At 38.6% G+C, this 24,043-nt stretch overlaps 1 protein-coding gene and 1 long non-coding RNA gene across 2 annotated transcripts in view; one reads left to right on the top strand and one right to left on the bottom strand.

The window, feature by feature from the left end:
- Nucleotides 1-8,115: 8,115 nt before the first annotated feature.
- LOC107712239 (uncharacterized) lies at nt 8,116-10,190 on the bottom strand. Its single transcript, XR_001636778.1, has 3 exons — nt 9,785-10,190; nt 9,554-9,641; nt 8,116-8,287 (listed from the first exon to the last, which is right to left on the bottom strand). It is a non-coding gene; the product is annotated as an uncharacterized LOC107712239 (long non-coding RNA).
- LOC107712238 (activating transcription factor 7-interacting protein 1-like) overlaps nt 9,571-24,043 on the top strand; it is a 15,839-nt gene continuing 1,366 nt past the window's right edge. Inside the window, exons 1-12 of the mRNA XM_016517419.1 lie at nt 9,571-9,651; nt 17,353-17,415; nt 18,120-18,726; nt 19,425-19,603; nt 20,142-20,288; nt 20,408-20,482; nt 20,675-20,736; nt 21,191-21,252; nt 21,365-22,030; nt 23,376-23,410; nt 23,515-23,572; nt 23,936-24,025. Of these exons, the coding sequence (XP_016372905.1) occupies nt 9,586-9,651; nt 17,353-17,415; nt 18,120-18,726; nt 19,425-19,603; nt 20,142-20,288; nt 20,408-20,482; nt 20,675-20,736; nt 21,191-21,252; nt 21,365-22,030; nt 23,376-23,410; nt 23,515-23,572; nt 23,936-24,025 (2,110 nt within the window). The 5' untranslated portion in view covers nt 9,571-9,585. The remainder of the gene's footprint in view (nt 9,652-17,352; nt 17,416-18,119; nt 18,727-19,424; nt 19,604-20,141; nt 20,289-20,407; nt 20,483-20,674; nt 20,737-21,190; nt 21,253-21,364; nt 22,031-23,375; nt 23,411-23,514; nt 23,573-23,935; nt 24,026-24,043) is intronic.

Here is a 24,043-nt window from a genome sequence, read left to right as displayed (position 1 = left end):
CCAGCTCTCTGTCTTCCTGTCCATGTTTGTCTTCTCATTAGTTTCTTTCTGTGAAAGTATTTATATAACAATACAAAATATATTAAATGAACTAAATGTAATATTAACGCAGTGAGTGGGGTGCTTGCGGTTTACTTGGCATTAGCGTGAAAGTGTTAGCCACGTTTAGCTATGTTATGACTTTGCTAGCATGTACTCAAAGCAGTAGATTGGTTTTTAATCAATTGATTTTGGAAGATGTGTTTCAGGTGTACTTAATCTTACTTCTGGAGAGTTTCATTTCAGCAGCGGTTCGGTCCAACCCCCCTTAGCACACCTGCTGGTAATTTACAAGATCCTGAGGTCCTTGATTAGCTGTCTTGTGTGCTTGTTTAGAGGCCGAAATAAACTCTAGTCTACTCAAAGGATTGAGTGGAATTGAGTAGGGGTGCTCCGATTGATCGGCTACCTATCACTATTGGCCGATAATCACATTGGGATGATTGATCGGCGCTCTCTAAAAGGCCGATCTCAAGCTGATGACACTGCTGTGAGAGGTTTGGCAAGTCTGTCCGGCGTGGGTGAAATAATTATAATGCTGAAGGTGAGGTACTTCATTAAATAACTTATAAAGTAATTTGAAAACCTTGTGTGAGACGTAATTTCACAAACAACGTGAGTGAATCACCGCGCGCGCTCTCTCTCTCTTTCTCTCTCAAAATATGCAAATGGCTTCAAATCACCACATATCGCGTCTGTCTATAAGCAAGCTGCACAGTTGACACAGGAATTGTCACTTGCACAGTCGAGGCAGTGTCACTAAAGTCTATAAATTGCATTACTTTTTAATTCTTGCCAGTGTTTAACCATTCAGCGCTCGCGCGCTGTCCTGGAGACCGTGCGCTCATGCACACTCGCAGCACACACACATAACGCCAGGTTCACATTACTCCGTTTGCAGTGCATACGTGGTGCATATTTTTTCCGCGCTCATGTTAACGGATTAAAGCGTTTACACTGCACATGGTTGCGGTCCGGTAGTGCATTCAGGATTGGTGCATCTGCAGCAGTGCAGAGATCGTTTCCACACCGAGTCTATTGCTGCGCTTGCAAGCGCTGAATTAAAGTAACAGTGCATTGTTTGCAGTAAATATGAACATGGATTGACACAAAAATTTAGTAATTACACCATAAATGCATATTATGAAATTCTACTGTGTTTCACAGTCAACACATGGCTTTTTGGCTAGGTTTAAAGGGAAAGAGCACTTTTAGATGAAGGCAATAAAAGATGCCACTCGTGGAGGAAGAAAAACAACTTTCTTTATGAACGGCAGGATTGCTTGTAATAAAGATTTAAATGCAAAGTAAAAAGCAGTAGAGCGGACTATTTTTGTCAATGGTAAGTTTGTGATGACGTAAGAAAAGTAGTTTAAATGTTTTGCCACTTGCTTGAGCAACTTAATATGTAAATCTAGAAGTAAATGCAAAAGTAAAACGCATTGAATAATGTGTTGCTTATATTTATTGTGTTTAAACATGTCAGTAATTGTATAACTGTACTGTGTACAAAAAAAGAAAAAAAGAATTGCAATGCTGAAAAAGCATTTTCAGTGACAATGTTTGGATTTGAAATCAAAATAATGGATAAATGTTGTTTTTGTGGTAAACCGCCACAGATCAGTAGCAGACTCGTGTGAAAGCACAGTCCGTGCTGCTTCCCCTCTCACAAGAGACACCTAAGAGGGGAATTCCCCTCATTTTCAAAAATGAAATTCAGGCCCTGAATAAATGTCTAAAAATCCTGATTGGAGTATCACTATAAATAGTTATAAATGATAAAAAGAAGGCTTTAAAAAGATCTGTATCAGCAGATACTGCATTCTGTGATTGGCGATCGGCCTCAAAAATCCTGATCGGAGCACCCCTAGAATTGAGCACCCCTGTGTTACAGCTTTTCTGTACTAAAAGCGGTAAAGCTGCGCATCACTTTAAAATTGTATTAATTATTATATTATTGCTAACTATGGATCAATTAGCTGTAAACTCGAAACTAATTTTGAGTAAAGTAACAATAAAAAAAAATACTTGCAATGATAACCACGGATATAAAATTTGATCTGGGTTATTTTTAAATGGTGAAAAAAATTACACATTGTTAATGTTGTTTCAGCTGTGTACATATACAGTTGTGTTCAAAATAATAGCAGTCCAACATCACTAACCAGATCAATCACTGTTTTTGGTAGAAATTATATTTCTACATGGCAAATATTTTACTAGTAAGTGTAGTAGAGTTATAGAAAACCAACAGACCCAACAGTCATGACATGCATGATGCTGATTCTGTGTAATTGAATTATTAATTGAAAAGGGCGTGTTCAAAATAATAGCAGTGTGGAGTTCAATTAGTGAGGTTATTCATTCTGTGAGAAAAACTTGTCAAACAAGTGGCCCTTATTTAAGGATGAAGGCAACAAATGTTGTTCTGTGCATTTCTCTCTGAAAATCTGAGTAAAATGGGTCGTTCCAGACATTGTTCAGAAGAACAGCATACTTTGATTAAAAAGTTGACTGGAGAGGGGAAAACGTATAAAGAAGAGCAGAAAATGATAGGCTGCTCAGCTAAAATAATATAAAATGCTTTAAAATGGCAATCAAAACCAGAAAGATGTGGAAGAAAACGGAAAACTACCATTCGAATGGATTGAAGAATAGCCAAAATAGCGAAGACTCAGCCAATGATCAGCTCCAGGGTGATCAAAGAAAGTCTAAAGTTACCTGTGAGTACTGTAACAATTAGAAGAAGCCAAGCTATCGGCAAGAAGCCCCCACAAAGTCCCATTGTTGAAAAACGACATGTGCTGAAGAGGTTACAATTTGCCAAAGAACGCATTCACTGGCCTAAAGAATAATGGCGCAATATTTTGTGGACTGATGAAAGTAAGATTTTTCTTTTTGGGTCTAGGGGCCGCAGACAGTTTTTCAGACAACCCCCAAACACTGAATTCAAGCCACAGTACACTGTGAAGAGAGTGAAGCATGGTGGCGCAAGCATCATGATATGGGGATGTTTTTATGGTGTTGGGCCTATTTATTGCATACCAGGGATCATGGATCAGTTTGAGTACATCAAAATACTTAAGAGGTCATGTTGCCTTATGCCGAAAAGGAAATGCACTTGAAATGGGTGTTTCAACAAGACAACGACCCCAGACACACCAGTAAGCGAGCAGCATCTTGGTTCCAGACCAACCAGATTAAAGGGTTACTCCACCCCAAAATAAAAATTTTGTCATTAATCACTTTACCCCCATGTCGTTCCAAACCCGTAAAAGCTTCGTTCGTCTTCGGAACACAATTTAAGATATTTTGGATGGAAAACCGGGAGGCTTGTGACTGTCCCATTGACTGCCTAGTAAATTACTCGTCATGGTCCAGAAAAGTATGAAAGACATCGTCAGAATAGTCCACATGCCATCAGTGGTTCAACTGTACCGTTTTTTTTTTTTTAACAGCCTAATATAACTTTTTCTTCACTTTCTGTAAAGTAAAAACAAATTTGATAAATTTTTCTTCATGTTTTGATTTAGAACAGAATGTGCGGTGTTCCCAAGGCATTTGCGTGTATTGAAATAAAAGTTAAGGATTTTGAGCTTTATTCACTTTTTTTAAACACTGCTATTATTTTGAACAGAACTGTAGTGAGGAAAAAAAGAGAAGAGACTAGAAAATTGAACCCAGCAAGGTTCAGACGTTATTAAAATACAATTCATATTAATGAATAAAATCATTTTATTTAGGACGGACTTGGGAACAAGTGGAATAGCTGTGTATCCGCATACAAAAAATGTGGTGCCTTCGATAACTGAAGGGATCATGTGCTTTCAATGTAGACGGCTTTGTTGGTTATAATGAGGGTGATTAAGTTTTGATGCGACGTGCCACTTCTAAGTGGTGTATTCAACGGGTTAGGACGTGACTTTTTCAGATATTATAACAGTATTTTTGATGCCGCGTGACCAACAGAGCAGTTAATGTCCAGAGACATTGCTGCTACTCCATAACTGTCACTTGATGAGCACAAGGTGTTGAAGGTGAGGAACGCCTGCATGGATTGAAGAGACAGCCCTTTAAAAGTGCTCCAATGCAGAAGGATAAAGCAAAGCCAGAAGACTTATGATCTGAAGAATCCCAGGAGCAGTACACCTGACGCGTCAATGGAAACAATGGAAACCAAGACAAAAGACCACCTCTATAATGTCACGTCATTTGGTGGGATGACAAGGCTTGAATGACTGAACACAGTGTTCTCTCTGTAGAACCTTGATAATCCAGTGCGACTGAAAATTTCAATTCAATTTTAAAAGCAAGAAAATTCAGCTCCTGTATGGACAAACTACTGGACATATCTTGACACGGGGAACCAGAAAAGTCAGATGTGAAGAAACATGCTACATGCAAGCTAAACACTACATCAAGCAGCCCTGAACCTGAGCCGCTTTATTTTAATTTAGACATTTCTTCCTGTGATTTGTTCAACTTCAGTTGTTTAGCTTCACAGCAGCCGAGCTGGTGGCCATTTTGTGTTATTGCAGTGCAGAGCTGCAAGTGTAAAATGGCAGAGTGGGGGAAGGGCTCTTAAAGAGTCCTCGCTGTAAGTCTGGTTCTGAGTGGTAGCTGCAGTGTGCACGGTTTACTGTTGTTGTGCCGTGTTTGGTTCCAGTCATTCTAGAAGGATTTTAAGCTTTAATCCATTAAATGTTTTCATGGATTTCATGCGCTTGTATGATAATTCTGTTATTAAAAGTAGTAATACATTACACAACAAGGAGATTCTAGATGAGTTCAGTATAAAATTAAATCTGGTAGCTTGATCCTGTAGTTAGTTTGCATATGTTACCAGAAACCCAGTTTAGACCGACACACGAGAGAGATCTATGACATACAACCCACAGCTAAGCCAGTCTGACCCGGTTTCAGCTAGTTTCTGCAGGTCGCATCTGTGATTAGCTGGCTGTGCATACAGTAGCATTACAAGAGGAAAGCAGTTTTTTTTTTCTAAAGGAACTAGTTTGAATTATTCGTTTTTCAAAATAATTCCGGTTATGTTTGTACCCATTTCACAAGCAACCCTCTCTAATACTACTTAGAATTGTATTTTTGGCATGGATTAGCTCCTCTTAATGTTTGTGTTGCCCTGTAATTAAAAAATGGTATATTCCACTAGGTATCTTCGTTTTTTGCTTGGGTGTCTTCCTTCTCAGTCAAGATTGGGGGAGGATCTTGGCAAATCTTGTTTTTCATGTTGACTGCAAATAATTTTGCAGTGGTGTCTCAGCTGTCATTGTAAATACAGTTTTAATCTGTTTTAAAATGCATTTAGAAGACCCTACTCGATGCATGTTCTGCAAGATTCCCCTTTCTGTCAAACATATTTTATTGGACTCTCCCGCTTTTAATGTATGTAGAAAACTCTTTTATGACGTGAACTCGCTTAAAGAGTTTAGTATAATTTTGCCAGAAGAAGTTTTAGAATTATCATGTTAATGTAAAAAATCTTGTGTAATATAACTTGTTTGTTTGTTTGCTGGTTTTTATTGTATTTGTTATACTTGTATTTTTTTTACCATGAAAATAGCCTAAGATGCTGACATGGCATTAAATAAAAATATACTACTACTACTAAAATGCATTTAAGAATTTGTAATATTTTTTTATTAAATGCAAATGCTTAAGGAACCACCAAAAATATTAGCAGTCCCTCAATACCAAATTTCAAAAAATAAATACATATAAATTAAATATTGATTAAATGAAATATTTAGTTTTTTATGTTGCTTATTTCTGCAGTGTATTATGTCTGTGTTTTATGTTATGCCCAAGTGACAAATAAGAAAAAAAATAACTATTTGGATTGCTAACAATATAACTGACCCGAATAGCTGCTTTTAAAGTAGAGAGATTAGCCTGCGCATTGCCGTAGTTTCCCTTTTTGTTTTTTTTTCTTATTTAATCATTAATGTTTTTGTGTAGCTAGATCAGCAGTGTTTAGATTATTCATGGTTACGGTGTCAACAGCTCAATGAGCACATACACTGTGGTTTCTTAGGACAAATATAATCCCAACAGCAATGATGAATATCCTTTAAAAATAAAATTCCACTGGCCACTTTTCAAAGGCAAAGATTTTGATAGTTATGTTTTAAGTTTAAAAATGGTAAACCGTAATCACCAGGCTAATGTACAATACTAGTGAGTGAGTGAATGAGCTGGCACCTGCTCCAGTAGCATTTACTAGTACTGAGATGCCTTATTATTGTATGTCATGTGAAGTCTAAGTCAATTCCATTTTCTGTTAATTCTGAGTTGGACATGACTAAAATGACAGTGAGTCATAAAGTCAGATGTTAATTCATCGAGTGAGTCATTAGACTGATTCAACCCGATAATTCAAGTTTGAAAAAATTTTTGATTCAGTAAAAAGAACCAGCACATAGTCATTTGTTCACAAATTACATTGCAATGTTTCCCTTGCAGTCAGCGGGAACCATGAAGTAGAAAGATGTTTATTTAGTCTCTTTATAGTATTTGTGTTTCACAGTTCTTGGTCTTTCTCATCACATTCAGTTCAGATTGTGAGCTCAAAACTCAGCTCAACTATATTTTTTCCTGCCGCAGATTCAGCAGCAGCAGCGTGTCGCTGCCTCTGATTAGTGGTGCAGAAAAATCTGTGGCTACTTATGCAGGGTAAAATAAGCATGTGGGACTTCATCCAGAGAAATCCAAAAACACCAAGCCTTTGGTTACACTGGCTACGTTTACATGCACAATTTTTGGTTCAATCGGACTGAATTCATTCCGATTGATGAATCTGAATGTAGTGTTTACATGAACGCTAAATAAAGTGATCGGGTTGATGTGCGAGTTTATATGTCACAAGCTTCAAATCGGAATAGATTTTTTTTTTTTTTTACACACGCACACTGCACAAATATAGAGTTTCTCACTGTTTGCACATAATAACCACTCTCCTACACGGTTTCTTTATTTGTTTTTAACAGCAGAATTAATATTTATCCATTTATGGATAAATGCCGTGCTGCTCATATTTATCACTCAGTAAAAATGCCCCTCCCTGCACCCAAAACGGGTTGCCTGTGGATGTGAATCCAAAACAAGGACTGGTGGGAGGTTGTCCTGCTCCACTTCACAGTTGCCGAGTGAAAGGAGAGTTTTATAATGACAGGACACACATTTATACAACACTCTCTTCAAAAGGAAGAGCCGCTCATTCCGCGCGTCATATGTCATTACGCTATTTCTGCGCCATTGCACATGCGCAGTCCTTTCAGTTTCGGGGGTTTTTCTATACCTGGTGGTAGGCTGTGCAAAAAAATCGAATGCGATTTTCATGCGCATCTCGTCAGTAAAGCCAGTTCTGTGATTAGTAGTAAATCTCCAGCACGTGCTTTCAGATGGAGCGGCATTTACTACACAGAGCCGTAGTTCACTGACAAGCTGCACAAAATCGAGTTCAAAATTGCAGGCGATTCATTGCCGATTTTGAACGCGATTTTGTGTAGCTTGTCAAAAATCGCATTCGATTTTTTTTTTGCACAGCCCTAGTTGCATGTAAATGTAGCCACTGTGTCCTAAACTTGTATGAAGAACAAAATGCAGAAATTAATAAGAATTTAGGCAGAAATTTACTGAGATTTTAAATGAATACCTTTTGCCTTTTGTAAATTCGTACTACTGAAATGGCTATAAAGGCTCAGAACTCGTTCCTAAAGCTGGATTCTGATTTTTGAAACCAATGTTGTGACCAATCTGAATAGCAGTTCTGACAGCAAGTGCTACGCAGGAATTGTTGCCTCAACTCGGATATAAGCAGATATAATCTGTGAATGCAGTGAGACACTATAATTTAATTGCGATTGTATGTAAATGTAGGCAGTTTTAACATGTTCTTCCTTGTATGCAAAGGATCATGAATGTTCACACCCCTCTGTTTAGAAATAGTACATTAATTGCCTATTACTTTCTACAGTTCTGACTGCATGCTATGCAGCAGTGGGGGAGGGTAGAGTGTTCTCTCACTTTCACGATATTTATCCCCACTAAAATTTGAACTTTTTTTTTTTTTTTGGTTCTATACATCTTTATTTTTGTGCCCTTTTTTGTCAATGCGTAATTTAATAGAAAGCCTGCAGTTGTTTTGTTGAGTGTGTCTTGACTTGTTCAGTCATGGCAAGGTCTTGCAGACTGATCTGGTCACTGAGGACAGCTTTGTTTCATGTTGTTTCTGAAAGATATAATAGTAAATGTAGTAATGTTGCTTTTTCTATTGTAGAAGATAAAGTATTTTATAAAAACGACAAGCACAAACATGGTAGAGTCCAACCAATGCTCCCCTCACCCCTCCATGTACTCTTCGTGTGCTCCTTGAGGTAAGGTGCCTAGACGTGCTTGAGTCATGACTAATCATGGGCTACACTTGAGAACCGCTGCATTACAGACTCGTATCCCAAATTATTTTATTGTTTTTATTTTAAATAAAAAATTACAGGGTTAATATTTTCGCTCTGATTGGAACACCTCACTGCTGTTTGGCAGACATAAAAACCCTCTGATTAGTTGGACCTCAGAAGGAAATGACCTGTAGTTAGTGTCTGTTTGGAACTCGGACAGTTGCAACGTCCAAGTTAGCAGTGTCTCCCCCTCTCAGTCCTTACAATGGTATGGTCCGTACTCTCCAGTAATTTTCCATTGTCTGCTCTGCCATGTTACTTTGCAGCTAGAGGGTGGAGCTTCACTGCAATGTGACTGCTTTAGAACTAATTTCAGCTCGTTTTGATGTTTCAGCTAATGTAGGTTTTTCAGTTTCAGCTGTTTCAAAACAAGTCAAAACTTTTTTCCAAGCTAATTTAGAAAGAAAAATCTAAAAGTAAACCCTGAATAAAAAAAAGAGTTGCTAAGAGAAATCTATGATTCAGTCCTTAGTGTATATACATAGTACAGCTCATTTGTCAGTGTCAAACACTGTATAGTAGTGTATTTAATATTTATTAACATTAAAATAAAAGTAGCACCCCTGTAAAATCCATGGTACAGCCTTGGCCCTGCCCCTCCCCCACATCTGCTCAGTTTTACTGCTAGGCTCTTGATAGCACGGAGGCTAGTCACGCTTGCAGATTTCTCCTCCAAGCAGAAGGTGGCCTGCATTGGAGGATAGCAGTGTAAGCTCCCAGCTCTCTGTCTTCCTGTGCTTTTGTTTCTTTTCATTAGAATCTTTGTGTGAATGTGTGGTTTGTTTTACTAGTTTGCTCTAAATGTATGATTTGTCGTAGTGAGAAGTGTGTTTGCGACTTTTGTTTTCATTAGCGGAAAAGTGCTAGCATTTTTTTTTTTTAAGACGTTGCATATTTAACTACATGATATTGCTGAGTGTCTAACATTATTTCTTAAGTGTATGTTGGTTGTTAACCAGTTTTTTTGGGAATATATAATGTGGTTCAGGGGTACTCAGTCCTGAGATTTTCCTTTTAGGTCCATCCCTCTTTTAATTCACCTGTGGTAAATTTACAGGTGATCCTGAGGAGCATGATTAGCTGGTTCAGGTTCTTTTTTGGAACCAATCAGAATCTTCAAAACCAAATCTGCACAAAGGTAAATCTTCAGTAGGATTGAGCACCCTTGTGGTAGAGCTAACATACTTAGGCCTTTTCTGTTAACAGTATCAGTGTTTTTATAATCTAACACTTCTGAAGTATAACTTTCTAGATATAATAGATTAGCCTACCCATGCATAAATGTCTAGAGATGTTGCTGCTGTCCTGTAACTAACTCGTCAAGCACAAGGCGTTGAAGACGAAGAACACCTCACCTGCATGGATTGAAGAGTACCTATAAAAGCGAAGAACTCCGGTGCACCAGAATGAAGTGAAAGAAGACCTCTTTACACTTCCCAGAAGACAGAAAAAATCAAGGCCACCTCTGTGTTATCACATCAGGTTATATTGTGGGACCCAAAGCCTTGGTTGATAGAAGACACCCTGATGAAATTTCACAACCTTCATGAGGATGGATTGAAAGCCGGCTTTTCTGCGAAAAAAAAAGAAAAAGAAGCAACTTCAATGTTAGGAACCAGAGAGAGTCTAACGCAGTGTTTCTCAACCCTGGTCCTGGGCGCCCCCCAACACTGCACATTTTGTATGTTTCCCTTATCTGACACCCATTTCAGGTCCTGGAGTTTCTTTTAATGAGCTAATGAGTTGAATCAGGTGTGTTTGATTAGGGAGACACACAAAATGTGCAGTCCTGGGGGGTGCCCAGGACCAGGGTTGAGAAACACTGGTCTAACGGATGTGTGCAAGCTGGCTTAATGAGACAACTTGTAAAATGAAGCCACTTCATTTAAATTGTATCGCCTATTCTGGTTTACGTCACATGTGTATAGTGCAACTTCAGTTTTTTAGCTTGTCAGCAGCCGAGCTGGTGGCCATTTTGTGTTACTGCAGTGCAGACCTGCAAGTGTAAAATGGCAGAGTGGAGGAGGGGCTCTTAAAGCAATCTCGCTGTAAGTCTAGCTGCAGTGTGTGCACGCTTTCCTGCTGTTGTGCCGAGTTTGGTTCCTCTCATTCGAGAGGAGTTTAAGCTCCATTGCCTGAAATATTTTCTATTTCACGCACATCAGCGACAGTTTTTGTAGGGTTTTCAAAGTGTTATTGAGCAAAGTTTAAATAGGAAACAGAAAAACCAGTTAATTTATAAAAGTAAAATTGACCACTTAATTTGCTGATTAGAGTTTAATCGCTTTACCAGAAACCTCCAAGTGTTTTTAGACACATGAGAGAGAGATCTATGAGGTGTAAACTCGTCTCAACTGGTTTCAGCCTGTTGCTGCCGGTCGTGTCTGTTATTAGCTGGCTGTGCATAAAGTAGCTGCTAGAGGAAGCTGTTTTTATACCAACACTTGTTGTGACTGAGGATTTTAAGATGGATTCAGGTGTTATTATTTCACCAGTGGCACTGTAAATATTAGATATTCCGTTGCGGGTCGTCTGCACTTGTACTGCACTACATTCTCATAGGAACTGGCGAACCTACTTAGGAATTCGCTATTAAGGCATGATGTGGTTTTAAGTGATTTTGTTCAGAATAAATTTCCCTTTTTCACTAATGAAGGGAGTTTATTTGGTGCTAATATAGTATAATAAAGAGCAAAGGATGAACATTAGGTGTGTAACTAATGCTTTATGAAATGTAGTTTGGTCTCATTAAAACAGATGTTTCATAAAGCTGGACGAATGAATTTTTAACAACATATGTTAGGGTCTTGTGAACAAAATATTAACTGGAATAAAAATATTTTATTAAAATAGCTCATGCTAATACATTTAATTAGAATAAAACACAAGCTAATATACATCATATGTACCCAACAATATTAGCAGTGCCGTAACAAGAAATTCAAAATGCCAGAGAAGTTCTAGCAGTTTAAAATATGTAGTATTGAAGTAGCTAAAGCTTGTGCAAAACCATAGAGAGCAATGAAAACAATAGAGAAGAATAAATCTCGTTTTACACCCTGATAGCATACAGTTTCTTTATTGTTCTCATCATAGCTGCAGTTGCAGTATTATGCTCATTTTTGTTTTTTATTCCCATGTGACAATACTTCATAAAAAGGCGCCACACTTCCTCCATATGAAAATGTAGAGCTTCAGATTTTCAGATAACAATCTTAGTGTTCAGCCGCATTCAAGGCCTTCATCAGACATTACGAACATCAGTATAATATTACATGAATTTTTTAATTGATTTGAATTATTTTTAGCGGTCACTGACTTGCTTCTATTCAAAGTTCTGCATCCCCTCACCTCTTTTAGTTATCGTACGATCCATGCCTGTTGTCTTTTACCGTTATGACTGCACATTCTTCAGCAGTGGGGGAGAGTGAGTGTTCTCACTGCATGCATTTTACCCCCAGTAAAATTTAAAGGGGCCATAACACACACAGTTTCACCCAATCTCATGTTAATCTTGAGTACCTATAGAGTAGTACAGCATCCTTCATATCTCCAAAAAGTCTTTAGTTTTATCATATTTATAAAAGAAAGATACAACGTGGGCGGAGCTAAAGATTGACGAGCACTTGAGCGCCTAATGCCAACAAAATAGGCATTTGATGCCGTTTCACTTACTGTCTGCAGTTCCAGATCATGACCGGGATCTTTTATAGCTAAAAAACGGTCCGCTCCATCTTTCAGTATCAAATGATGTGCAAATCCAGCGTCGAACTGGGCCTTGTTTATAAAACGTTCGTCAACAAACACACTTGTGAAACTCCGTTGCTGCCCCTGAAAAACAAACTGTATCCACTGTTTACATAATGCTGGGTTCTTTAGGAAGCTGAACAAAGTTATCTTTCCCTTACAACCAAAAACACACTTCTTTGGATCGGAGACATTCTTCCCGAGCAAGTCCGGTGCAGCGCTGCCGCCGGATGAAGCACGTTGATGGGCGCGATCTCGCTCTCACTCTGGTCGATACGTGCGCAGGCGCGTTCTTCCGGGAGAAATGCCCATATAAGGAGTTCCACCCTCGTCTACGTCATGAAGAGCCATGATCGAAAAAAACTCTCCGAAACTTGTACGAACCCGGAAGTACGATTTTTGGCACAGAAATACTCCGTCATACGTCCAAATTGTTTTTTGAAACTTTGTCCATGCTTAGCATGAGAATCCAACTCTTTAACAGTGTAAACAACTCTGAAAGCATGAAACCGCATTGTACCCCCCCCTTTAAGAACAACTTTCCCTTTCCCATTATACACTTTGTGTGTGTTTGTGTTTGATTTCTCTCCATAGTTTCATGGAATGTGTTTGTAGTGGTCTTCCAAAGTTTAAAAACAGAGTGACACTGTTTTCTGCTGTAGAGCAACTCTTTTCCATTCACACTTGGGGTGTTCCTTGAGGTGAGACGACTAGACATGCTTGCGTTCTCTCACGATCATAGGATGAACCTGAGAAGTATTTAGTTCATTGTGTGTGTGTGTATCTTTTCACTTTTATTGATTGTGGATGGGGCCAAGTATGTTGGCACAAAGGGGACATTGACCAGCTCTGTGCAGGTGACACGTATCTGGTTTGCACAACTAGATTTCAACGCCAAACGATCTTTCTGTCCACTCTGAAAGTAAAAATCACATTTAATCAGATTAGTATGTGCTTTTCTCGGTTTGCACATTCTCTTGACCTTGCGACGTATTTGCACAATACTCCTAAATGTCGTGACTCTAAGAACACAAACCTTGTGTTTTCAAGACTTCCATGCTGCTTTTCCAGACAGCATAATTTTTCTTAATATCCTTGTGGATCTTGAGGGATTTGTCATATCAGATGTTTCTGAAAATGGGTGGAGCTACCCGATGATGCGCATAAAAATGGAAACCAAGAGACAGGCAAAATGCAGTGACGCTTGTCATGGCTAGGACAGAAGCGCAGATTAATGTAGAAGAGCGCTTTGGTCGTGTAGCGTCTGGTTGGGAAACTGTGTCAGACCTCTGTATGTGGAAACTCGTCAGTATTTACTGTCTGTTAGGAACAGTCAGTTGCAACCTAAATGTCATAAGGGTTTTACGAGATCTGTAAAATCTGTTGTGCTAATATTTTTCTGTTTTAATTTAGGACTTGTCTGAAAATTGACAGTCATTTGAACAAGAATTGATTTGTTTAGATAAGGAAGGTCCTCTGCTTTGTTCTCATGGACTGAATGTAGGCTTTTTTAATGCCCTTCTTGTCAATTTTATTTATAGGCACAGTAGAGAGATGAAAGGAAAGGATGGGGAAAACAGGAGATCGAAAAATGTCATGAGCTGGATTAGAATGTGCATCGCCCGCATGAACTCTAGAGTTAAATGTGTTGGAGCACATACACTAACAGCTCCGTCTAATAAAACGTAGTTGGGGGACATTTAGTCTGGTTTTCAGGATAGTTTTACAAATGACCCTTTACTAGGAAAACAATGAATAGAACATTAGGGATTTGTTCCCATTTAATCAACTTGCCTTTGGGAATAACTCAAAAGAAAATCCAAAATTTAAGTAGAATAAGTTATGCGCTTTCATGCGATTTATTAGATTTGATTTTACATAGTTCAAATTTCTACACAACGGTGTGAAATGTTCATGAGCTGAGACTCAAGTGATCAGATATGCTGAACATGCTTAATTGTCTGTCATTGTACATTGAAATTGCGACCATAGCTCATTTTGTTGTCAAGTTGTTTACATTTGCATGTGACAGCATTTTGACCTTTCACCTCATTATAATCCTGTTCTGTGCAGTAGCAAAGATGTTTGTGCAGTATAGAGATTCATGCTCATTGCAAAATGTGGACTGCATATAGACAAATTGTCACTATTTTAAAATGCAGAGCAGATTCAGTTTTGCTCTGCGCCCTCTTGTGTTGACCCATAGCGGTGCACGTGAGACACCCCTCTTCTGCTATAATGGTATGATCCACATAGCAGTAATTTTCCACCCTGTTTTCTCTGTGCCTGCAGCAGTGGGGGAGGGGGCAGTTTTTGCTTTTCAGCACATGGCAGTTTTTCTTTCTTGCTGCTGAGGTTTTTGTTCTTTATTCTTTATTTTCCTCTGATTTCTAAAGTTTTTTTGGTTGAATGTCATATTTTGGAACACTTTCTTCAATCATAGGTTTTAGAATACCGCTGGTGGATCAGTGAGCTTATAAGAGGTGATGAATCATCTCACAGTCTCATCATGAGTCAAAAAGTGACCTTTTGTTTCATATGACGTTGTACTGTTGGTTGTAACGCTACAATTGTGTGTAGCTACACTGTTTTTTTAGTTTTTTTTTATTCTGGTTACAGCCAACACCTTACAAAGAATGTGCTCCGCCTCTCCACACGAGATCCCTTCCCCCTCCCGTTCTCTCTGTCTCTCTCTGTTCTTCTTTTCTGTGTTGTGTGCGCTTTGAGCTAGTTGGGAACTAGGCATGCTCCTGTTTTCGCGCTCGCTACTAATCAAGGCCTACTCCTGAAGACTACACCTCAAGGTTGTTTTCGAGCTGTTTCGGTTCTTGAAGACTCATTTTTTTAAAATTCACCCTCATATTTAGTAGTGTTTACTCAAGATTAATGGACTTTTTGGTGGATGTTTTATTTTTTTAACACTAATTCTAACCGATTTTTACTGTTTTCGTATTTTCATGGACGCTGATATTTTTGCGAATTTTTTTAATGTTGCGTTTGTTTTGACTGTTAGTGAGAATTTAGCAATTCTGACATTGTTGGGATTGTCTATTTTACGTTCGACTTGGAAATCCCGTTAATGCTTTGGGTTTTCGCATTAGGAAGTGGTAAATGTGCGAAATCCGTAAATGAGCGTGATTCTTTAGGATCTTTTCATATTTAATGTTTTTTGCTAGGAACTTTTGTGATTTACTTATTTTAGAATTAAAGGTTGCTTATTTGAATCACTTTTGTTCGCTTATCATCAAAATTATTTCAGGTATCAGGCAGATATCGACCTTGTAACTTGTTTTCAAGATGCAGTACCGTGTTCTGTTATTTTACAAACAGTTCTTTATTAGCAATCTGCAAGAGGTTATGTTTCTGAAACCAGCTTCGGTTGAAAGTGAGTACAGAGTCTATGGATTCAGGTCTGAGCTTTAGGAGAAGGAGTATTGTAGACCTGAGCCTGGCTTTACACCGCAGCTCTGGCGACCATTTTGCATTGAGCGGCAACCTCAGCGTCTATGTTTACAGACGGGGTGGGGGAGGGCCACAGTGAGCCTGTGCGCGGTGATCAACATTAGAAGAACAAGCTTTCCAGAAGCTATCAGCCATTTTCTGAAATGAATGTCCCATTTATGGACATAAAACTGGGGAGATGGAGGAATACAGAGATGCATTTTATTACTGTTTAGTTTTTGTCACACATTTGTCTGTTCTTTTTGGGTTGATGACATGTTGGAATATGAAAAACTTGACACCGCCTTTTGTGTCTTGTACAACCTAGTCACCTGTCTTGCTGTTCACTCAGCAGTTTGTGGTGTTTAGGATGGCAAATTAGTCAAAAGCTATAAAATCGTCAATTGAATTTACGTAAAAGTCTTTTTCGTGGTTGTCATGGATACCAGACCTCAAAGGAATGGCTGTTCACAGGAAGTTAAAGGTGTTGCAAATGGTCTAGGAGGACGAGATTTTGGTATATATAGAAGCCACGTCATTCACACCTGCCAGGATGATTGTTAATGTAGCAGTGCAGCAGCAATGCGGCGTCCTGTGGATTTATGCTTGCAGCTCTATATTGTTATTGGATGTGTACTAAAACTAAGAAGATGAGATGAGAATAACTAAAGTAAAGTTGATGTGCAGCATTAGAATGAAATCAAGACAGATTAATTGTTTGGATCCAGTAAGGTGCTTTGATGCTAATAGCAAGTTAAATTCAATACTAGCAACTCTTATTCATGGGAGTACTGAGAAATATAGGAAACTCCTTATTGTAAATATTTAGTTGAGCTTTACTGTACTTTGATTTATCTCTGTTTGGTCTTGGCTGAGAGGTGTCATTTTCAGAACAGTTTTAGCATTTGATGCGAGAGTACCACTAGTTTCAGACTTGACTATATATATATTTTTTTATAATTAAGAACTATGCCAGGTGGCTATTCTTTGTGTACTGTTTTAGCTTTGAGAGTCTCTTAATGAGCACAGAAAGAGAACACCACCATACTGTAATTTATTTTTAAATACCTTGCGAATAGGTTTTAATATTCCCTTGACTTACCAGAATCACAAATCGCAATATACTTCTGTACCACATATTGTGTGCACTGATTCGTTTTCTGAATTTAATAATATAATCTACTTGTATTTACAGGATGGCACCAGCTTTGAGGTTTCTTTAGCTGTTTGCTCAAGTTCTTTGTTTCTCTCTATAGATGATATAAAACATTATTTCTACACAGCTTGCAATGAGTTTATTATATGTGATCTTTGTCATAATATCTGGCTGCAGATTCAGCATGCATTGTACTGTAAGCCATACACATAGAACTAAGGAAGTATATCGACTACATTACTAGATAATCAAGAATATGCCAGTGCTCATGTGTTACGATAAAACTACTGGGTTATGATTACATAACATTTTGAGTACAACTTATTAATTAAAACATGAGGGAGCTGTAAAAGGAACTGAAGGATGTTTGGATCTGGTTTCGAGTTGAAGAACTAATAGTTAAATACATCTAATTCATGTAGCAGAAATGAGTGCAAATGAATTTCTAACTACATTTCAAACCTAATATTTCAATTTTTTTTATTTTTTTTTTAGGATCCTCAAGCGATTGGCTGCCAAATCCATGAACAGGAAAATACGAGACATCACAGAAGCCTGGTAAGACAAACTAATGTCTTATTGTGATTAACACTGAGACAGAAGTACTAGTCTAGTTTAAGTACTATAGTAGCTTTGAAAATCTGCATTATATAATGAACTCCTCTTGTAGCTAGCAGATTCTGTAGAGTGCTGTTCTTATTGGCTAAGAATTGCACCAATCAGCTTGAGGGGGAGGACACAAAGTCTGCTCTCCCTCTCTGTATTCTGAAATCACATGCACTGCTGACTGTTACGCCCTACCAACTCACTAGTTATGTCAATTGAACTGAGGAAGGTTATTGGTTTTCGTTAGGTTCAACTACTTACTTTTTACAGATGCAAGGTGGTTTGTGGACTTGTTAATCAGAGAGGTGCTTCAGCTCAGACTTATAGTGTGGGTATCTAAACCGATCAGTTTAGTACTTTTACTCTGGCAATTTTTTTTAGGTTGTAGTTAAGCCAAAGTCTTGGTCCAGGGTTTTAGTTATGGTTTTGTTCCAGTTAAAGAAAGGTACTGTGATCGAGGCCAAGAGAAAATTCTAGAACAGCAGGAAGTGGCGTTTAGATGAGTGACAGTGACACCTTGTGGTCACACTTCAGTAAAGGCACTTGTACTTGCTCAGATTAATCAGATGTGTTGAGTACTGGATGGAGTTATCTAACTAGCCTGTTTAGGATATAAAACATTTGTTTGACCATATCCTCCCACTGTTTTTCCGCAGGTGAAAATGGAAGTAGCTGTACCAGAGGAACCTCAGAAGAAAATCTTTCGTGCACGGAAAACGATGAAGATGAGCGATCGGCAGCAACTGGAAGCTCTGCACAACACCTTGGCAGCCGCCACCTCCAGCTCCGCCTCTTACTCATCTTCCTCCTCACCACCTCAGACACCACTGGTCAACGGCGCCCACACCGAAAAGGAGAAAGAGAAAGTCAAGGAGAGAGACCCGAATCATAAAGAGGCCGACTTGATGTCACCTGCCCCTGATTCAGCTCACTGTTCCCCTTCTCCATCTTTCACCCTCTCTCGATCTCCCTCTCCACCCAACACACAAACTACCTCACCTTCTCTGGATATTGACGACCCCCTTGTGGCCGCAGAAGAGAAAAAGGAGACGAGCAATAAAAGTTCCTCCTCTTCTCTTTCTGCTTCCCCCTCTGGGTTGCACTGTGATCCAGAGGTTAAAGAAGGATTTCTGTGCTTGAGCGAAGAGGATGAAATCCAAGCAGACAAAGATGAAAAGAAAGACAGTAGTGGGGAGAAGATGAATGTAGACGATGAGAAAGAGGACCAAAAAGATGAAAAAGGCACTTCTGAGAATGCAGGAGGTGAGAATTTCTAGAAACTCAACCTGCCTGCAAACTACTGGTCAGTCTATGAGTTCAGGGAGGTCAGATATTAAATTTCTCCCATTAATTCCTGTACAACGTATTTGCGGAGACTGTAAAAATGCTATTCTGTAAATACTTAAATATCAGAAGTAAAATATAAGCTTTTCCGGTTCATAGTCTTGTAATAGACTTTCAAGCAATTACAGATCAACTAGTAATTTTGAGAGAATTCTGAATTATTTTGCAGTCATTCAGCAGAGGGGGATAGTTTACCCAAAAATTAAAACTGTCACCAAGTCGTTCCAAACCTGTATGACTTGCTTTAAGTGGATCACGACTTTTGAGGAACGTTGAAATTCGAAGTGGTTAAAAACGTTTGACCCCATTAACTTATTGTATTGACAAAAATTTTGTCAATGGCAACATTTTTCAATATATTTTGTGTTTTACCGTAGAAAACTCAAACTGTTTTGGAACAATGTGGATGACAAAATGAAATGAATTTGTTGAAGGTTGAACTATGCCTTTAAACTTACTCTATAGACTCAAAATGGTTTGCTCTACAATTGCTGTTGCTTTGAGATATTTGTTATAGCTCAATAGTATTGACATGAAGTTTAGCATTTGAGCTAACATTACTTACACTAGTAGCTCTGCATTAAAGTCTAAACCCTTCCTCTGTTCCTACTCAACAGCAGACAACAGTGCCTCTGCTGGTACAAAGAGATCGTTGTCCGAGGAGAAAGATGAAGATGACAAAGAAATCAAGGACGAGAGAGACGGAAAACGAGCAAGGCTGGACGGCGAAGAGCTGGAAGCTCAGATAGAGCTGAAAATCACAGCCAATGCTGGGAGCCGGCATAAACTGGAGAAGGTTTGTTATATCTTATGTTTTTTTCTAAATCCTCATATCTATATACAGCATTTAGTCACATACCCTATACAACAGCACGTTTTCATATAACATGAAATGAGATACAGAGATATGTGATTACAGTAAATTAATCTTAAAGGGATAGTTCACCAAAAACATTCACATTCTGTCATTTACTCATAAAAGAATACATTTAGAAGACTTTTGTTCGTCTTTGAAACACAAATGAAGAGGATGTTCTAAAGAGACACTATTGCTTTAATTTAGGTTTTTATATGCATAGAAACATTGATAACACACATACATAGAGCCCATGAAATATGGTAAACAGCTCAACTGTACCTGTTTCACATGAGAGCAAAACGCATTGGTTCTCACTTGTCGGAATTTTCTTTTTTGAGTTTTGGGAATTCTTTGTAATTTGTCTGTAATAATGGATATTTGTAGATAACATTCATGATAGACATCCGAAGGTTTTCTGTAACAGAGCTCAGACATAAGACGTTATTTATTCTTTTTCTCGCTCTCTTCTTATTAGATGGTACAGCAGTTAGTCGAGGAACGGTTACGGGTGCTGCAGTTGACTGTATTTGACCGAAGCATAAAAGAGCTGAAAGAGAGAGTGGAGAAGATTGACAACGCAACCAAACAACAGAATACAATGCAGCATATTAACACACTACAGGTGAGTTTTGAAGTTTTCAAATACAAGAATTATTACTATTACTCATCTACAATAGTTAATAGAATGGGACTGTGAAACCTGATACTTAACATCAACAAAACTTTGTGTTTTCATTTTAGGCTAAGATTTCCCGGCTGGCCAAAAAGTTTGGTGCTGCTAATCAGGCCTCGGAGAACTCAAAGAGAACTCAAGAGGTAAAACAATTCAGTTATTGTGTGATTTGGTCAAAGTGGTTTAGTGAAAAACATTATGGGAGTTTATGGAATAAAGATACAAGCCATTAATGGTCTTTATCCATAAATACAATACCCTTTTTAGTGATTGATTGCAAGCAAAATGTGCTTTTGAATGTTTCATTAAAATGCACTTTGTTTCCTGTTAATCAGGCTCATGCTGCCGCCGCTGCTGCTCAGGCCAACAATGCAACCAACATGACTACACCGCAACGGTAAAAATATCTGACATATCAACCTCTATCCTCACAAGATCATGCTCCTCCTCTATTGCAAAACATTACAATAATTTTTTTTATTTTTCAAAATTATTAAAATAATAAAAAGACACGCATTCAGTTGTCAAAGATGTACCTCTAGTGTAGGTTTACATAGAAAAACAATAGAAAACACAATTTAATGCAAGCATGCGTTTTCTGTGAACGGCCCTTAAAACTTGCCAACATCTATACAGTTCACCATCCTTTTTCCACATTGGTTGAAGTTGAACAAAGAGCTAGCTAGCCACAAAAGCCTTGTAGACGCACTCTTGGTCACAGACTAATTTGTTAAAACTGCACATATTAGTGCTGCAGTTTGTAATTCAAAAAGCTTTAGCAAATAATATTTGAAATGCTTGTGCTATTGCCATTATTTTAATGCTTCCCTACCATTTCTGTTCTTTTACAGTACTGTTAAAACCACAGTGGATCCCAAACTGTCCAGTCCAGCCACTGGTTCTAATTCAACTGGTGAGCTTTTTATTAATTTAATTCTCATTTCTATTAATTCTAGTTCTCGTTTTAACTCTGAAAGTAATATCTTATTAAACTCAAACATTCTTTTTCTTTCTTCGCCCCTCAGCAATCCCAGCCCAGCCCAAACCTCTGTCCACACTGACTACACCAACCTCCTCCGCGCTAGCTTCTCCTGCACCCATTCTACAGATCATTTCCACAACAACAAGCTCCACTCCCTCGTCCACCTCTTTGCCTGGCCAGTCTCAGACAGGCACCCTACTACTAAAGACTGGACCCAGTACAGGGGTCATGACTAACACCCCAGCAACTTCAGGGGGTCAGTCAGTGTCTATTCAGCCTCTTTTGATTCAGCTGCCTTTAGCGATGGCAAATGGGCAAAGCGGGGCATTGGTTAATACTGCCAGTGGTGTCGGTTTAATACCGGTGTCGTCATTATCTACGGTTAGTAGCAACAATAAGGCAAAGATGACTACACCTGCTACCACCTTCATCCTTCAAAAGCCAGCAGGCAGTGTTGTTTCGTCTTCCTCGACCTCGTCAGCTCCGGCGGTGTCGTTAGCGAGAGCCGTGTATCCGGGTGGCACAGGCACTGTTAGTTCACCCAGCACAGGGATATCTGTGACTACAGCCCGAACACCTACACAGTGTGCTGCTGTTGTGGGAGTGAGTACAGCGGCTTCTTCTCCAGGAACCACGGGACCTGCGGCGACAGGATCAGCGGCAGCTGCAGCTGGTCCACCGTCGGCTTCCGCGCTGGCCTCAAAGACAGGTATGACAGAATGTCTATCATGTGGCCACCTTTTATAATATCAGCTAAATGGAAAGTGCTTTATTTTTTGTAATTTTGTTGGGTTTTTCCTTTTGAGGGATATAACACAATGTTATTGAATATTTAAAGCATTGAATAATACCCCATTATTTAAATGCATTGAAATGAAATTTAAAGGGATAGTTCACCCAAAAATTGAAAATTCTGTCATTAATTACTCACCCTCATGCCATTCCAAACCCGTAAGACCGTTCATCTTCGCAATACAAAAATGTTTTTGATGAAATACGAGAGCTTTCTGACCCTGCATAGACAGCAACGCAACTTTTTATGGCCCAGAAAGGTAACCACGGGACCTGCGGCGACAGGATCAGCGGCAGCTGCAGCTGGTCCACCGTCGGCTTCCGCGCTGGCCTCAAAGACAGGTATGACAGAATGTCTATCATGTGGCCACCTTTTATAATATCAGCTAAATGGAAAGTGCTTTATTTTTTGTAATTTTGTTGGGTTTTTCCTTTTGAGGGATATAACACAATGTTATTGAATATTTAAAGCATTGAATAATACCCCATTATTTAAATGCATTGAAATGAAATTTAAAGGGATAGTTCACCCAAAAATTGAAAATTCTGTCATTAATTACTCACCCTCATGCCATTCCAAACCCGTAAGACCGTTCATCTTCGCAATACAAAAATGTTTTTGATGAAATACGAGAGCTTTCTGACCCTGCATAGACAGCAACGCAACTTTTTATGGCCCAGAAAGGTAGTAAGGACATCATTAAAATAGTCCATGTGACATCAGCGGTTCAGCTGTAATATTATGAAGCTACGAGTCATTATTTTTTTTCCCTTTACGCATGAAAAGTATTCTTGTAGCGTCATAACATTACGGTTGAATCACTGATGTCACATGGACTATTTTAGTGATGTCTTTACTACCTTTCTGGGCCGTGAACTGCTGTCTATGCAGGGTCAGAAAGCTCTCGGATTTCATAAAAAATATCTAAATCTGTGTTCTGAAGATGAACAAAGGTCTTACGGGTTTAGAACGACATGAGGGTGAGTAATTAGTGACAGAATTTTAATTTTTGGGTGAACTATCCCTTTAAATGTAGCAGTGAATTTTCATTATTTTAGTTAAGAATTTGGAGCATCTTGATTATTATTGTGGCTATAAAACTTGCTGTCTGTCTCAATTATGTATGTACAATTTTTTTTTTTTTTTTTTTTTGTGATTATCATCACATTGCTTTTATTTATTATATAGTATTATGTAATGTATATTTGAAAATTGTATGGGCTGTTTCATAATATAATCATTAATCTCTCATTTTAAACAGATAACCAGGCCTCAACACCGAAAACACCCTCTCAGGTAAGCAATGTCTCATTGTAAATAATGTAGTTTATAAATGTAATTGCAAATACCACTTTTGTCAAAGTGCAGTTTTGTACTAAATTTTACTCTTCTCTCTACAGACCGGGCGGCCCAAAGGTTCTGTGATAGATCTGACAGAAGATGATGATGATGTGCAAGGTAAAACACAGCTGCTCTTTATTGCTCAGTCTTGAGGTGCCAGTCACATTAACGAAAATTCCCGGGTAAAAAAGGGTCCATTGTCTGTTAATACTGTAGCGATGTATGAAGATGAACAGCTCACACAAAAGTCACTTTAGAACTTCAGAAGGGAATGTTTTCACCTTCACCCGAAAAGATTGTGTGGATTCCTAGATTACCAGATTTTCACAAACATTTTGCTGAATAACAACCTTAGCATCGAGTTTAATCCAGTATTTGAATTAAGCCTCTCTGCTAAATTTTCTCATCCCTAGTTATCCCTCCTCCTTTTTAAGATACCAGTTAGTTATATTTCTTAATACTTTTTTCTGTGTTATCCAGTGACAGGAGTCCAGAAGGCCACTGTTTCACCCATCACTACCCAGCGTGCATCTGGGCCACCTCCTTTAGTCAGCTCTACCACTAATGCTGGTGAGTGAAAAGTAGACC

The sequence above is a fragment of the Sinocyclocheilus rhinocerous genome, unplaced genomic scaffold, assembly GCF_001515625.1.
Source record: "Sinocyclocheilus rhinocerous isolate Xijiao unplaced genomic scaffold, SAMN03320098_v1.1 scaffold508, whole genome shotgun sequence".
NCBI lineage: Eukaryota > Metazoa > Chordata > Actinopteri > Cypriniformes > Cyprinidae > Sinocyclocheilus > Sinocyclocheilus rhinocerous.
The sequence above is the reverse complement of the archived record's forward strand: the minus strand, read 5'-3'. Positions and strand labels throughout refer to the sequence as shown.